This window comes from Semicossyphus pulcher, unplaced genomic scaffold, assembly GCF_022749685.1.
Source record: "Semicossyphus pulcher isolate SPU_LCO1_2020_fin unplaced genomic scaffold, fSemPul1.0.p SCAF_17, whole genome shotgun sequence".
In the NCBI taxonomy this organism is placed as follows: Eukaryota; Metazoa; Chordata; class Actinopteri; order Labriformes; family Labridae; genus Semicossyphus; species Semicossyphus pulcher.
Window position 1 is genome coordinate 21,502,501 of NW_027211681.1, and position 17,393 is coordinate 21,519,893.

General features: G+C 41.7%; 2 protein-coding genes across 2 annotated transcripts in view; one reads left to right on the forward strand and one right to left on the reverse strand.

Moving 5' to 3' along the window:
• Positions 1-7,262, reverse strand: part of LOC138595028 (collagen alpha-1(XI) chain-like) — a 49,606-nt gene extending 42,344 nt beyond the window's left edge. The window contains exon 1 of the mRNA XM_069666346.1: positions 7,187-7,262. Coding sequence (XP_069522447.1) covers positions 7,187-7,262 — 76 coding nt within the window. The remainder of the gene's footprint in view (positions 1-7,186) is intronic.
• Positions 7,263-10,922: 3,660 nt separating this feature from the next.
• LOC138594576 (retinol dehydrogenase 8-like) lies at positions 10,923-17,205 on the forward strand. The gene is made up of 6 exons (XM_069665715.1): positions 10,923-11,028; positions 15,034-15,195; positions 15,280-15,459; positions 15,728-15,821; positions 16,692-16,875; positions 16,978-17,205. The coding sequence occupies exons 1-6, from the start codon at positions 10,923-10,925 to the stop codon at positions 17,203-17,205; spliced, it is 954 nt and encodes a 317-aa protein (XP_069521816.1).
• Positions 17,206-17,393: the final 188 nt, after the last annotated feature.

Here is a 17,393-nt window from a genome sequence, read left to right on the forward strand (position 1 = left end):
GAAAACAAAACACGTCTCTGCCATCGTTTAGTGGAAGCTTGCTGAAACTTAGCTAGCTTGAACTGTAGTAATTAGTAGCAGTAATGTTAACTTTAGTAGTCAGTAGCAAGTTTGCGAAAATTACGATGAGGGTTACAGCTGGCTCGCTCATCACCGGAGTGGTTGCCATAGGTTGCACATAATGATATGCATAGCGTCACCCTGTCCATTAACGGGATTGGCTCCTTAGGTTTGTGACTTCTCAAACCTGCCAATCTGAAAACGTGTTGTTCAGCCTGTCCTTGGTGCACTGCAGTTTAAAAGCAGACAGGCCCAGCCATGGAGATGACTGCTGATGTTGTCCATGACGTCTTGTAGTTTCAGTCAATTATTAGTCAACTGATCACAACATCTATGATTTACCAGCGCTATAACTTATTCAAGTCAGTTCAGAGAGTTAAACGTGGCTCCAATCATTAAATTCCCACTGGTCGATCTTGTTTTGCTCCAAATGATTCAAGCTGACTTTCTATTTGTCTGGCAGAGGCTGCACACAGACGTTACATCAGAATCAACTGTACTTGCTGTAAACTAGGACAACTCTGGCTTCAATTGTAGCTGGCCATAAAACAGACAAAATAATGTTAAAAACTTCAAAGAGTCTAATGTGTCGACACATGTCTAAGAGTCGACAGCCATTCTAGCAGCTCCCTGAGTCTGTACTTATTCACAGCGGTGCTTTGAGATAGCATGGGTGAGTTAATATGCTCACAAACCTGCCATGTTTGGATTATAACAAATCTGAGAATGAAAATTCAATTTCTTGTTGTTTCCTTCAACAACTGTTATGTGAGGATTAGAGCGCACGGAGATAAACAGCTGGTGCATGTCGTCCAGTCAGCTGCCATTAAACGAGTGCAGAAGAAGAGTGTAACAAGATGAGGTAAATTAAAGAGCACCAGTGTAATCTCTAAAAGGTGAAAACAAAGTAGAAAACTGATGAGAACATGACAATTACGTGTTTTTATATGTGCTCATTTGGGCAAGTTTAGTCTCCTCATCCATCCACACAAATCTCACATTTCTGTCGGCTATCCAACTATTATTTGTCTCTTCCAATGACGACGATGGACGATGCTTCTTCATCTGCTCCCATTGTCCAAAAGTGAAGCCAAAATACCCCCGAGGCGGGCGCTGCCATCTTGGTGACGTTTTTATGGAGCCTGAGTTGCGCAGTGGAGATCGGCGGGTGGAGCCACCGTAGCCACTTCCACTAACCAAAACTTAACGGAAAACAAACCTGGACAAAGATCCCGCACCCTCCCCTCGCCGATCCTCCTCTACTCTGTTAATCAGGAACAGATTTGATTTTACAGTTTGACTCATGTCCCATCTGTTAACATGGAGGAGGCGGGTTTTATGACCTATACTGCAGCCATTCAGCAGGGGGCGCTAGAGAGGGTTTGGCAGTTTTAGGATGTTAACATTAGCTAACTAGCACTAAAAACAAAGTAGCTTTGTGCAGCTATTGGTGGTGAAAAAGGTTTAGGAATCAACAAAGTTATCACATCTTCACTGTGGGGAATCATCCAAGAGATGACTCCGATAGATTCGTCGAGTTAAACGCTTTGATTTCCCTAAAATCCACAACTGTCAACCACATGCTGCTGCTTCAGGAAAAGTCAGGGGAACACTAAAGACATTATGACTCATCCTCTGGGGACTATTAATGTCTGTACAAAATTTCATGGCAAGTTGTTTTAGTTACATCAGTCTAGACCAAAGCAGTAGATCCACTGATTGATCTTCATTTTGTAGGCTTTATAAGGAGAGTTGTGTGTAGCGAAAAGATGCTTCAGTATTACTTTCATGTAAGAGAAGAAGAACGTTGGACAAAATGTGCACTATAACTTACTTTCTGAATGAATCAATAGGATTAAACAAGGTTGTATCATTGATAAAAAGGAGCTTAATCTGAAGGCTCTGTTTCTATACATTTTTGTTAGCGTACTTCTTCTAGTTTTTCCATCCATCCTAAAATTACACACACTCTGGACTCTGGAATCAAACAGCTCCAAGTCCTGCAGACTTTTAGTGCCAAACTTTGTGTCATGATTGCATAATCAGTTTGTGACTTCTGTTCTGATGTAAGGAAAGCCTTCAGACATTCCTCACTGCTCCCACTGACCTAAAGACCTCGTTCAAACTATTCTTCTCAAACTGTCAATTACAAGGAGCGCTCTCATCAATCACTGCTCAAGAAAGTTTCCAGATCTATCATTTGAGCAGGCAGCTCAACGCATGTTGTTTGGGTTACGTCGGGAAAGCATTTCCCCCTCCGCTACAGAACAAACCTGTCAAAACAAACAAACATGGAAAACACACGGACGCCATCTCTGTCTCTCACAATGCATCTGGACATGCAGTACTGCATGCATTGATGTATTGATGCAATGATACATCAATAAGTTATAAATACCAAGATTATTTCCATCTTTGTTCTTTCGAATCTCCATTTCAAATCCAACTTTCATTGCATCCTGGCAGCTACTTAATTAACTCATCTTGAATAGCTAGCTTTAGCTTACACTCTGTTTTGCCAGAGTTGGAAAGGGTCTGGCTGAACCGACCATAACACTTTTCTAAGGGGGGTAAAAACTGTGGGTTGTTTGTATTCTTTTGACCCAATTACAATATTCTTGAGCAGTGCTAATCAAAGGATGCAGCAGTAGTGAGTTTGTAAATTTGTGTCTGGAAGGATGAAGGTCTGGTTTTGAAGCAGTTTGAGCAGTTGAAAATAGACAAGTGATCACTTGAATTAAAACCCAAGCAGGCCTGACGTATTAAACGATCCAAATCTTTGTGTTTATGTTGCTAACTCAGAGGCCGCTGTTGTTTCAAGTAGCATTTTTGAAAACGGTAGCAGAGGGAAAGGAGAATTCCCTCCTGAAGTCGGCCAGTAGCAGATGCCATCTTACTGTCTAAAATCTGAGCGTCGGACTCGTACCAGAGATATCTTAGAGGGGATTTTAAAGGGACTTGAGGTGGCTGTGACTTTTTGCAGTTCTGGGAAATTCCAGAGTTGTAAAGAAGAGTAAAAGGACCAAGTCTTCTGAAAACTTAAGCATCATAAACACTCTATTTCACTGACCTAAGTTGACACAGGAGTTAAGTACCTGACCTCGACCAAAGAGACCAAGGTTATTTCTGGTAGTGGACCCTTCATTTAGGTTGTTCAAGTGAACAAACTCTACTCTCAGTGTCTTCAATGTTCATTTACTAACTGACTTATGAACATTGTTCACACCTGAACGGAAGCCGTTAAGGGATCATGTAAAACTGCACCTGCAGCTGATATTGGCTGGTCAGGACACCTGCATGGAGACTCATTAAACTCTGCACACAGTATGCCCTTGTGTTAAAGCTCTTTGCTAGCAGGCAAGGAGGTGAGACACAAACTGTCTAAGTTTAGCCATATTAACGTGTTACCATATTCACCATCACAGTTTTGTTAGCATGCTAAATTTGCTAACTAGCACTGAACACTGATGGGGTTAGATTAAAAGTTAATCAGGCTCATCTTGAAGAAAACTGACCGCCTGTACAAAAAACACAATGTCAATCCATCCATCCATCCATCCATCCATGCATCCCATTTCATTGTGGGCCAAGGTGGTGGAATGACCAGTATTTCCATCCCATAGAGACTCGCCGCTAGCGTGGCTCAAAATATCTAAAGAGATGATTCCCACATTGGATCACATGTGGTAGAAAGCTACTGTTGTGCCTCTGGCCTGATCTCATTCGATGATGTCACAGCAGGTGTTTCCCATCAGCTGTCAAATCAAAACCAGCTGCTGTAATATCAATGATTGGTGTTTGACATGAAGATATTTTTAAACATCAACCTCTGCAGACCCATGGAGCAAGTGATCTGAGTGCCTCTAGTGTGTTCTGTGTTATGCTATTGTTAGAATTGAAGTTGCTGTTATTATGTCAAATCTTCAACTTAAGATATGCTCGAAACAATTTGAAAACCACCAACCCATAGAATCTGATCTTCTGATTTGGGACAGTTTCACATGTTGTCTTCAACCAGATATTAGTCTTGTATTTGCATTGGGTCGTCAGTCTGAACAGTTGGATCAGAATTAATTAGACTTTAACTTCACTCTAGATCGTCATCTTCCACAATTATGCACTAGAGTCGACAGATGTAGCTAGAAATAGCCCTTGAAATCCTGAAATTTGGGACAACATCTGCCAATTAGACGTCCTGCCCACATCTGCCTCTGACTTCGGTCCACATGCAGTCAATTTGACTGGCGAGACATACGCTAAGGATTGTCACACCAAAAAGAATGCAAATATTGTTTTTTTATTATCCCATCTCACCTTCACACCTTTAACTTTGCACAGCACATAAACTATGTCCTGCATAATAATCCAATAAAAGCATGTTTCCATTGGGGACTGGTTTAGCAGCAACCAAGTTAGAATACAGCAGGACGGCTGTCAGCTTAACACCTTCACATTGCTAGCTTACATGGACACCAGGTGATTTTAGCATTGAATACCTTGAATTTTTTCAAAGCAATAAATAGCAAGAGCTTCCTGAAGGCACAGCTTACATACAGAAGGTGAGCCAGGTAAGCGCGTGAAACACCCTAGGCCAGACTGTGGCATGCTTGACCGTAACTTGACCACATTGCTCAGGTAACTATGATCATAATTCACACCCGACTTGCTGACAGCCAGGTGTGTAACCGCATTTGACAGTTAGGCAAAAATCAAGAGTAACTGCAGACAGTTAAATAATAGGTGTTATGAAAGAGTTTGTCCAGTAGCTGAGGAGGCAGGTATGAGCAAACTGAAGTACTCATTATACTGTGTGTATGTGTTTAAAAGTATGTTTGTTTCTCTCTTTCTGTGTTTCTCTTCACCAGCAGGGTTATTTACGAATAAATTCTTATTTACAAGCTCTCTGACCGCCAGGTGTTTGACGCTACAGGGTTCACACCCTGAGCTAGTTTGACCCCAGATGACCCCTAAAGGTCCAGAGGTCACATTAGTCACTGCAGTAATGACCTTCACAGACAGACTGAGGTTTGACCCCAGAATGTGTGTGAGTCACAGCGTGATGTGGCGAGATAATTAAACAGCAAAATAAGCCAACAACCTTCATCTTCACTTGTTTGTAGTTGTGTGAGACCAGATGAAATGAACGATAATTAGCAGCCTGGAGGCAAATGTTCTGTTAACCATCTGCTATTTAACCAGGTAAGGAATAATGGCTATTGTGGACGTTACTTTTGGGCTTTCTAATATCTTCTCAGACAGAGCAGGTGGAGGCAACATGGTGGAGCCTCTGCCAAGTCACCTGCATAGTGAATTCCTGATTTAGTTCGCTACGAAGCCGGCGGACGCAGACCTGCAAATAAAACAGCCATTAAAAAAGGAAAACAACAGATTTATTGAAGTTAAGTATTTTAAAGCCTTTTCTTTGTTTTTTTCTGAATGCTGAGAATAAAATGAACTTTTGTGGACAGGTAGACCCCATAAAGTGACTGACTGATCCTCACCTCAGTAGCCGCTCTGGAACTGTCGATCTTATTACATAATCTTTATCAGCAGCTTGAGTTGAGCTCGGTATGCCAACCGTTGCTTCCAATGTCAAGTTTGAACTCTGACTTTTACTGGAATAGTTTGATATTTTTTGGCTTTCTTGCAGAGACTTAGTCATCGCTCGTTGCTCAGCAACCTCGCAAATACAACATCACTCCAGGAAGTTAGTGCACCTAGCCAGGAGTTAGTGTGGTTGATAACACCTGTTACATCACAACTTGTCGTATATTATCTTTATTTTTTTAGCCTGTTGAAGATATAACATGTTAATACAGATTGAGAGTTGCTGTAAAGCTGAGTTTGTTATGTTTGGATAGAGCCACGCTAGCTAAGCTAAGCTAACAAGCTTCTAGCCCTCGCTTTGAGTTTACCTTGTTGTCTAACACCCTGCAAGGGAGGAAGAAAAATGCTAATTTCTCAAGATGTCACACTACTCCTACAAGCTAACACAGCCAAGAGGGTTCTCAAGAGAAAAAATGAATCATGATTTATGAAGAAAAACTCAAGAGCAGCTTCAGTTTTTAAAATACTGTTTTCAAGTTCAAGAACGAACGTTGTAGCTCAAGAGTGTGTCTTATATTGGGCAAACAAATATGTACCCTTGACTTTAATAAACACTTGTGTTGTATCACAAAGTCCAAAAAATATCTGTCATTTTAACATTAAAGAAGAACCTCACATATCGGACATGCCTTCAGGCCATCTCGCCATGGCTCTTGAGGGTATCTTCTTTAAGTTTGTTAAAGCCCTTAGTATGCAGACAAAGGGATATTCAAGGTTTCATGTTCTAAAGAAGATAAAACAGCATATTCCATCTTTCCAAACAGACTGGTGCACACTTGAACTCATCCTGATAAGCATCAACCTCTCTAACCCACCCTCCTCATCTGGTTCCAGTGCAGCTCCAGGGGCTGCTGTATGAAACCAAGCGTTCCCAGTGCAGCTCACTTTAATTTGCCTCAGTCTGTTCCCCATTACCCAGCTGTACAGGTTAAATATCCTGCACGCTGCTGTATGAGAGCACAGACTGATGCAGCAGCAGGTATGGCAGAACAAGTCTGGACATATAGTCCATGTCTTATGACTGTCTAGCAAATGTGCAGTGGGCTCAAGAAGCCCAGAACGAGGTGGTTCAGTTCAACAAGCTGCAGGCCTGCATGACACGGCATGACAAAATTATCTGTCAACATGGAGACCAAGGGCGATTTTTCTGGAAGTTAAGGACAAAATGACAAATGAGATGTATATGAGGGGGAGAAGGGGCATGTTTTTACTGAAATATCCCTGAAAAGTCAAGTTCAGTTTAACAAACACACATGGCTGGATACAGGAATGACACTAGTTGTGTTAAGTGGATCGATTAAAATGATATTAAAGATTGATAGCGTCATTAGCTAACGAGTGCTTCGAGGGCAGTTGTGACAATTGATGCGACAGAGGAGGAGGAAAACGGAATAAAGGCGGGAAAAGTGCCAAATTAAACTTTTAACAGAGGCTGGAATATAATACGTTACTTGAGTAGCGCGAGCCGTTTTTTGCACCAAGATAAACAGATGAAAAGTAGTTTAATATTTCAGCCTACCTGCATATGAGGTGTAAAACACCGTCACGAGCAGCCACAGCAGCCACGTCTCGCGCACTGAGCTCCATCGATCCATCATTGCATTAGAAGCTATCGATACAGCGGCCAATAATTCCCTCGTGGCTCCTCTTTGCTCCGCGGGACACCTGCACTCAGAGGAACTTCAGCTCTGCGCGAGAGAGCTTCGTCTCCACCCGCACTCCCAACAGCTGGCAATTAAGCACGCTCGTGCATAAATGCTGATTCAATTTATTATGGGTGATATTCAGCGGCCCATTTACTCCTGACTGCAGTGTTTTTTCTTCAGGGTGGACGGATGGAGAAGAAGGACCAGCGGGGGAGAAAAATCCCTTAATCTTGGAAGGTCTGTCCTCTTTCACCCGCAGAGATCTTTCCTCACTTTCTCTTCCCTCCTCCTTCACCTCCCCTTCCTCCCTCTCTCCTCCGGGGTAACCCCTCCCTCCCTGGAGACTCCTGGTTTGGGCTCGTGGGGCTGTACAGCAACATAATTACCGCGCGTGTCACTATTAGCAGCACTATCGGTTGAGTGATTTAAGGGGCTATGTGGTGTCTCTATCTGTCTGTCTTTGTAGCGCGCGCGCGCATGGGGCATGACAGTACACATTATAAGGTTGTCACGAGCACATGTGCAATACGTTGCAATGCTTGAATATAAAGCTGCCAGCAAAGATGATATATGTCGGACTTCATAGAAAACCAAATCCAACATGAACAGTGCAAGCTTGTGCCACTCTTGTGACTCCCACTCACTCCACACACACACAGACGCACACGCTAACACACACACACACACGCACACACACACACACACACACACACACACACACACACACACACAGACACACAAAGCATGCTAGGACAGGACAACGGTGCTGCCCAACTAATAAAAATATGCTGCAGCAGATTCCAAATTCCAGTGCCTGTCTGTCTTTGCCCACCCCACACTCACTTCAAACACACACACATTTACACACATTTACACACACACTCCATATTCTTCCTATAGCAACAATAAAAACATAAATGTGCTCGCTGCCTTCGACTTCAATGGTTTGTTATTCTTTATCTCAGATTTGGAAAAGTCCAGAACAAACAAGCATCTCACTGGGAGGTATCGGAAACCTTTTAGGGGTTTTTGGGAGAAGTTTATGGGGTTGAGAAAGCCTGACAGAATCGGAGCTCAGTACATGCACACACATGCATACATTCGCAGGATTACCTATATGAGCCTGCAGCTCTCCCCTGTCTGCCTTCAGCTTCCATTTACATTAGTCTGTATTGTCTGAGGCTGAAAGGGACGGTATGAGCAGGTGAGTTAGGACGAAAAAGAATTGTATAGTTAAATTAAATACAGCACAGAAGATGGTTTATACATTCACATGTGTTAATTATTATGGTTAACAAAAACTAAGACAAGGACTAAAACTAGCAGTGATTTTGTTGACTGAAATAAAAACTACAATGAACAGTGCAACACGAACTTCAAGCTTGGTTTTCATAGCGAAACCACTTTGTCCTATTCTGTTTGAGGAGAGACACTGGCCTAATTAAAAGAACCTAGAATGAAGATGACAGTGACAAACTAGTTCCAGAAGGTGGCAGCAAAGCAACATAGCGGATGTCAGCTCCCGTAGAAACTCCAACGAAGACAAAACTAAAACACTAAAACTAAATTAAAACTAAACTAAAAGTAGTACATTTTTCACAATAAAAATAAAAGTAAAACCACTTATGAACTCATAGAACTAACTAAAACTAAACTGAAATAAAAATCCAAACAGAAAGACTAAATAAAAATAAAAACTAATAGAAATTTCAAAACTATAATAACTGGTCCAAATGCACTTGACATTAGAGACAACAAAGCAGTGAAAGTGAGCCATGTTTAGATACAAAGGTGAGAACATTTAGGACAACTAAAACGGGGGAAGTCAAATATGCGAAAAAATTACGCATGAAACACATTTCCCTGTGTACTGAACGCTGACACACTACATGGAAATGTGCACATAAAGAAGAGGGCTGGATCATTTGGTGTCATTGTTTTGTGAGGGTGCGAATAAAAGGATTTCTACTGTAAGTGAGAGCCCGATGTCCAAAGTCTTCTCTGCTTTTTGTGAAACAGTTTAAATTGGAAACATGCGACACATTCTTCAAGTGATAAAATATAGATGATATGTTGTCGGATGAAGTTACTGTAAACGGGGTTCACAATAACCATTAGAAGGTCATGTTTTGGTAACAGTGCTGTTTTGGTAACAGAAGTAAATTGCATTCAGGTGCACATACGTACAGAGGAAGGAGAAAAAAGATTCCAGGCATATTTCCAAAACGCCTCCTGCTTCAAGTAGAGTGTCTTAGATTGTTTGACTGGCAGCTACTCTTTTGTGCTCAGTTATGTGTGTGTGTGTGTGTGTGTGTGTGTGTGTGTGTGTGTGTGTGTGTGTGTGTGTGTGTCAGAGACAGAGAGAGAGAGAGAGACGAAGACAGATGCCAAATTTAATTGAAGTTAAGAGATGTTGTACTTTTTTGTATGTGTGTAGTACTTTTATTTCAGTTTTTGGCAGAGGACAAACAATAGAAATCATATAATAATATAAAATAATAAAAAAGTCTCCATCTTTGGTGCAGCGTGATGTAATGATACTGTACATTTGTGCTATCTCGAGGTAAACAACGTAATCAAGGTACTCATTACAGACCGTACCGTCAAGGTACTCACAACAGTCCAGGTTATCAGAGCGCTCGATCGAGATGTCAGTGTACTCATTACAGATCATTTTATCAATGTATTCATCACAGATCAGATTATTCAAGTCATTACCATCCATGTTTCCTTAGTATTCATTACAGACCAGAAAGTGTGGAGGATAATCAACAATAAAAACCCTAAAATGACAATGAAAAAGGGGAAAGGAAAGGGGACAGACATGAGGATAGATCCCTGCCCTAGGTGTACTGTAAGGGGAAAAGAAATGATAAATATATGCTGTATATTTTATTGTGTTAGTAGCGTCATGGCTTTGAAGCCTTAATAAGTTTGTGTAATCGTTCAATTTCATCCATGTCCCATAGCTTCTGTATCCATAAGTTATAGGTAGGTGGGGCAGGCTTTAACCAATAATTATAACTTTTAGTGTCTCTGAATAGCCTTCATGTAGACTAAAGTCAATGCCAAAAATAAAATTAAATAAAAACATCCTTAGGCATCATAATGTACAATTAACATCGCAAGAGGTTTGTTTCTGAATAAAAGAAGAATCCATTCATGAAGTTCCACTGGACTGATCATGAGAATATAATCATTGACCACTAGGTGGCGCCAAATCTCTTCACTGAGCAGAGGCTGACTTAAACACAGACGAGCAGCTTCAAACTGTTTTTAATCGATTTATTCTTTACTCTTTTATGTAAACTGTCTTTAGGGTAGCAAACATGACTTAAGGTCAGAGGATGTATGAAGGTAAAGACTAAAAGAAAAGGGTATTTTCCTGTTAAAGGCCGAGTTGCAAAAGGGTCGACAGGTCCAACTGACACTAAGATAATCTCTTGTGGCTCTCTGTCCATGTGACTCTCTCTCTCTCTCTCTCCCTCTCTCTCCCTCTGTTATCCTCTTACAGTGGCTCTGTCTTTAAATCACCACCCATCCTACAGCTGCTTCTCTGCTGGTGTCTCATTATTTACCAACAGGACAGAGAGGCAGCGGAGCAGAGCCATGGCAAGTCCCGGGCAGAAAGTGGTTCTGATCACAGGCTGCTCCTCCGGTATCGGCCTGAGGATGGCTGTACTGCTGGCCAAGGATGAGCAGAAGCGCTATCATGGTGAGTGCACAGTGTGTGAGTGTGTGTGTGTATGAGAGAGAGAGAGAGAGAGAAAGCACTTAATTGAATTTTCAATTTGGTTGTCATGGCGTGTAATTAGGATACATTTGTGTTGCCAAAGCACGTGGACAAGAAAAAAAGTTTCTACAAATAAACAAAGAACCTTTTTATGTATTAATACAACAACTGCTACTAATTGTAATAACTTTATTTGCATGGTAAATTTTAGAGGTTTGGGTTTCATTGATTAGTGGATTAAGAGAAGTCATCGACAAGGGAAGTCATTTTTATAATCCTTCAACTGTTTCAGTCATTTTTCAAGCAAAAATGTCAAACATTTGCTGCTTCCAGCTTCCTAATCGTAAGGTTTAGCTACTTTTCTTTGTTATTTCTGAAACTAAATGAAAGGATTTTGGTTTTTGACAGCTGGTTGAACAAAAGAATACATTTGAAGAAGTCATTTTGGGCTTCTGAAAATTGTGACCAGCATTTTTCTCAAGTTTTCTGACATTTTTATAGTAAATAAATCTGTAAATAATTCAGATTAATCACTTCAATCGTCTGCAGGTTAATAGATCATAAGAATAATGGTTACTTGCAGTCATAAACCCTTTATAAACTTCCCATCACCATCACTCACTTACTTTTTTATTGCAGTGGTCACACATAAGATGCTTACATCATGACTGGAGTGTACATAAGAGGTTATATAGTCCACATGATAATGCAGGATTAAAGCCGATGTCCCTGTGCATAACAGAGGAGTGGTGTCCATCTGAGTCTGACTGAGAGGCTGTTTGCAGACGTTTAAACACACAAAACGTATTAAATGTGAACCACATGAGGATCCAATTCAGACACAATGACTGAGAATCATTAACAGAACTGTCTGATTGTTGTAAATGAACTGGAATAAACGGATAAACTGAGACAATGGAGCAAATATGAGCCTGCGTGTTCTCCACTAAACTCTGCAGAGGAAATTCCACAGCCTAGTGTTTCCTCTGCACACAGGGAGGTCAGAGGTCAAAGCTTTAAGGACTCGATGGCCCAAACCCAGTCTCCACCCAAAAGCCTAAGCACTGAACACTCACGGACTTTGATGGCTTCAGGCGTGCAGTGCGTGCAGTGCGTGTGTGCGTGAGGGTTTGAGAACTGCAGAAAAATGAGTAATGGGACGCACTATCATGGCATCACACGTTGCCTGGAAACCAGACGGGCCATTAAATCTAATAAGAAAAAAAGCTGACCTGCAGCATTTGTGTGTCTAACAGTGTTTACATATTTTAAAATAAGATAAGCTTTATCTAACAAGCTATCAAAAGTCAGAAAGGCATTAATGTTTAATTAATGAGAATATTTAATTGTCGTCACTTACAGATAAACGTATTTGCGGTTCCTGTCACCGTCCATGTTCGCATTGTTTACATTTATGATTATTTTTTGGTCAAACTTAATTGAATACGACTTCAATGTACGAACATTTGTTTACATTTAGTGGGGGGCTGGACAATCACCTTTATATATGTCACCAAGTTCGCTATGAACCCTGGGTAAGTCCCACAGGAAAGTCTGCAGATATGCAGACTCACGGCAAGTTGTAAAGTCCGCATCAGAGCATCACGCACTCTGTGATCTGACAGTGGGACAGCACTCAGCAGTCACGCACTTACCGGGAACGCACCTCAAAGTCTGTGAGTCCGTGCGTGTGGAGATTGGGATTGGGCCTTCATAGGTGCCAACCACTTATGAGACCTCAAAATAGAGGCCACATACGTGACACATATACTTTACATTACAGTATTGTGATCAGACACGGGGATTTTGGTGTAAACATTGACATTACTTACTCTTAAAATAGCTCAATATGACATCTATCATGGTACAAACCACCTTGCTGGGTGGAACTATATGATATTAAATGAGCATGCTATGATAAATGTTAAAATGCCAGAATTTCATGCAGACACACAAGACTCAAGCAAATTGTGTGTCCACAGATTATACTAGTGCCATAAGGGAAAACAATAGTAAACAATTATTTCTCTGTTTGTAATTTAAAAAAGGCTTAAATGATAAATGTTTTTCTAATGGAGAACAAGCTCCCAGTTCACTCAGCCGGCACATGTCATGTCTCTGATCCCAACTTAACCTTTCACTTCTCTTAAGATTCGAGTAACAGCAGACAATAACTAAAGCTCCACTACAGCCACGCTTAGGCTAATTATAGCACGGCTCACTGAGGTTTGTTGTGTACAACCGGCTGGAGGGGGCTATTCCCGGAGGACGCAGGTGACATGAGCAATAAAGCGAGACGCTAATGCTAACATGTAAACTGATTGAGAGTCTCAATTAGGGCTGCTTAAGATTAGCTTTATTGTAGGGACTTTATTTAGCACAGGGTTTCCCATAGTTGTGTAATTTCAACCAGTTAGGAAGTTAGGAAGTTCATGATAACAGGGTGAGGACAGGGATGTATGTGAACCCTGTTTCCTTTGTGTGTGTGTGTGTGTGTGTGTGTTTGTGTGTATTACCTTCCATTCTCACCTATTATCCCATATTTTTCCTGGTTCTTCCTCTCCGTTCGTCACGACCTTTGCTCCTTTCTTCCTGTTCCCTCCTATGGCAGGAAATGTACACAAAGACAAAGACAGGATGACTCAGAGTGGAAATGTTCTATATATTCATGTAAACACACAGACAACGTGTTGTGATGCTGCACCAGGATACAAAGGAACATTTCGTACTGTACAAGTCATTGTTGTGGCTATGCACACACATAAAGACCTAATAGTCCACTCAACAGAGTATGACGCTTGGGTTCATGTGTGTGTATTCTTGGGTGATCTATATGCAGCCTGATCCAGTGAACTCAGTTTGACTCTCCAGTAGTCTCCAGTAGTTTTTAGACTCTAATTGACCTGGGCAGGTTGCCTGATCACAGGCCTATTTACAGCAGCAGCCTGAAGGCCTGTAGAGCTGTGTGTAGAGAGGGAGTGTTAGACCCATTCACAAACTCACACTTGGAAGGTGCAGATGGAAATTAAAGGATTATAATTATACAAAAGGGCTAAAGGAAAACAGCAATGATGGAAAGACGCCCACACACAGGAAAAAGTGGCACGGCCAAGACTCAGATTGAAACATTTATATCCCTTTAGTCTCTTATTTCCATTATTCAGCATGTTTTCTTAAGGCAATACAGACCGAGACAAGTCTAAGAGTGGATAATCATACAGTACATGCTCATATCAGTGTGCTTACTCATGCTGTTTTCTACGTTCACTATCTTTTTATGGTGATTAACAGTAATTGCAGGAGCACACTTCCCAGATATCCATTCAGTGCTGCATGTGTGACGTCCACAGTTGGCTCCAGTTGTAACAGATTTTCCTCGCTGACGGTCGCTTTCCTTTTCAGACTGTTTGCTTCATCTGAGCGTCGAGTTTGTTTCTTTTTCTTTGGATTTTCACTTATTGTTGAAGTTGTATCTGTAGTCATCCATCTTTTCTTTGTTTGTTCAGCAATAGTAGATTATTGTTTACTCGCAACACACGCAGAGACCGGAAAAGCAGCCGCTTAGCTCCGCCTACCCTCTCTGGCAGACCAACCACTGCTGGGTGATGGAAAACGCGTCACTAACTGGGCGCTGCTTGTGATTCTTTCCACGAAAGTCGCCACAGACACCCAGTCTGTAATCCTGTGAATGCAAAGGCTTTCATCAGTGGGCCATAGGCTCAATCCCCACTGTGTAACCTCATTCGGCGATAGATAGAGACTTAACAGACATTTATTTGCATCGAGATTGTCACTTTCAGCTCCCGATAGAGATTTATTCAACTGGATTTAAATGGCTGATTATTACAGTATAGTGTTTTCTTCTCCGTGTCAGTTAAAGATGGAAAATATGCTGCTAAAGCAAATCATAACAAAGGTCAACACAATACAATCTCCTTTACACGCCTCTGAATTTGTTTTTTTCCCTTCTTTTCCATCTCTTCACAGTCATAGCGACGATGCGTGACCTGAAACGCAAAGATAAGCTGGTGGAAGCTGCCGGGGACACGTACGAGAAGACTCTCTTTCTGGCTGTGCTGGACGTCTGCAGCGACGAGTCTGTCAAACAGTGTATCGACGGCATCAAAGATCGACACGTTGATGTCGTCAGTAAGTAAAAAACGCATTTTCACAGTTTTGCATCTTAAATTAATACACTGACCTTTTTTACTTCCTTCTTCTTCTGCTGAACAGTCAATAACGCGGGTATCGGCCTGGTGGGTCCAGTGGAGAGCATCCCCATCGACGAGATGAAGAAGGTGTTTGAGACCAATTTCTTCGGGGTGATCCGCATGATCAAGGAGGTGATGCCCGATATGAAGAAAAGGAGAGGAGGACACATCATCGTGGTCAGCAGTGTGATGGGACTGCAAGGTAAGCAGACAAAGGTGTGACTGGATGAGTGGAGGTAGAGGAGGCGGGGAGGGGTGTTAAATGTTACGGGGAGAAAAGAGAGGTCCGTCAGCTTCGGTTTGACGTACATGGGTTGATGATGGATGAGTGGGAGGATAACTGAAGAAAGACTAATGGAGTTAAAACACCACTGTATGTCTTTACAAACAGGAATGTTTCTAAATAACAGTGAAAAAGAAGAACTGATTTATTACACTGTATGTGGCCTATATGTCCTCTGTTTCTATAGGTGTGGTGTTCAATGACGTGTATGCAGCTTCCAAGTTTGCCATGGAGGGCTTCTGTGAGAGTTTTGCTGTGCAGCTCATGAGGTTTAATGTCAAGTGAGTGCCACTGATGCTTCTTGCATTACAACTAAGAAACCAACAACAAGTATAATCTTTGGTCTTGTTTTAGTCGACGAAAACTCAAAACATTTTCGTCCAGTTTTAGTTAATAAAAAGTCATTACTTTTAGTCAAAACCGTTATCTAACCGGGTTACCCAGTTACAGGAATGGTTACAGACGGACAGACGCACAATGGGGGACAAAGCAATTAACCTGCTTTTCTCAGCAGTTAATAACATAGTCCCAATCTAAGTATGATGATAACTATTCTACTGTAAGGACACAAGCAAAATATGAGTTACTTGGGAAAACTGTTATATATTTCCATTTATAGATTGAACTTTAGTCTTTTGGTCATTCATCATATCTTGAAAAACTCTAAGGGCCAATCAAATTCACGAAGGGGCGGGATTTCAGACATCAACTTTGTCAACAACAATGGCGGAGAAGAAGCGTATCGTTTCGTTTTTTCAAGGGGTACAACCTCCAGGTGTAGAGCCGCTGCTAACGCCAGGACACGACTCATTTCCTTCGTTTTTATGTTTTCTTTGTAAAATGTCTTTGAATTAAAGAAAATATTAATTGTACAGAGCGGTTTAAAACGGACTGAACGATCACAACCGAGGGAAGCGGATGTGCCACCAGACAACTGTCGTAACCTAGCAACAGAAAGTGCCGGCGAGAAGCGCTCTAAAATTGAGGTCGTGGGTGCTGCCAGCCCAAAAAGCGGCGAGTTGATTAAGTTTAATCGATAATTGATCCCAGAACTAGTGTTATCCATTTTCCCACATAACCATCTAACCGTGCTCTGTTGCTTGGGAACAGTCATCGTAAGTTCTTACGTTGTTGTGTGACTCTGTCCTCAGGATGTCAATGATTGAGCCGGGCCCGGTGCACACAGAATTTGAGTCGAAGATGATTCAGGATGTGCGACAGAAGGAGTTTCCTGGAGCCGATCCTGATACAGTTCATTACTTCAAGAACGTCTACCTTCCCTCTTCTGTTGACATCTTTGAAACACTGGGACAAACGCCGGATGACATCGCTAAAGTGAGTTCACAACAACCAGTGCGTGATTCAGCCTGACTGGGCCTTTACTGTCTGATTTATGATGAATCGTGTATGTCTGACTGTATCCTCCGTCCTCTGCAGTGCACCAAGAAAGTGATTGAAGCAAGCAGCCCACGTTTCCATAATCTCACCAACCCCTTGTACACGCCCATCGTAGCGCTGAAATATGCGGATGAAACGGGAGGCCTCTCCGTCCAGGCTTTCTACCACATGCTCTTCAACCTGGGGTCTCTAATGCACGTCACCATGACAGCAATGAAATATCTCACCTGTGGATGTCTAAAGAGCCGGACCATTTCACCAGACTAGAAACTTATACCTTGTATACAAATGTGAAAAAAATACAATTGCCCTGATTATTTAGACCACAATAAGGAGCGCACTATACTTCAGCTTAGGTTGTGGAAGGTAAACAAATACACTGTAGATAAACAGTTTGTCTTTTAAAGCTTGCCATATTTCCCGCTGTATAAATGCAATTGTACAGTCCTCTTCTC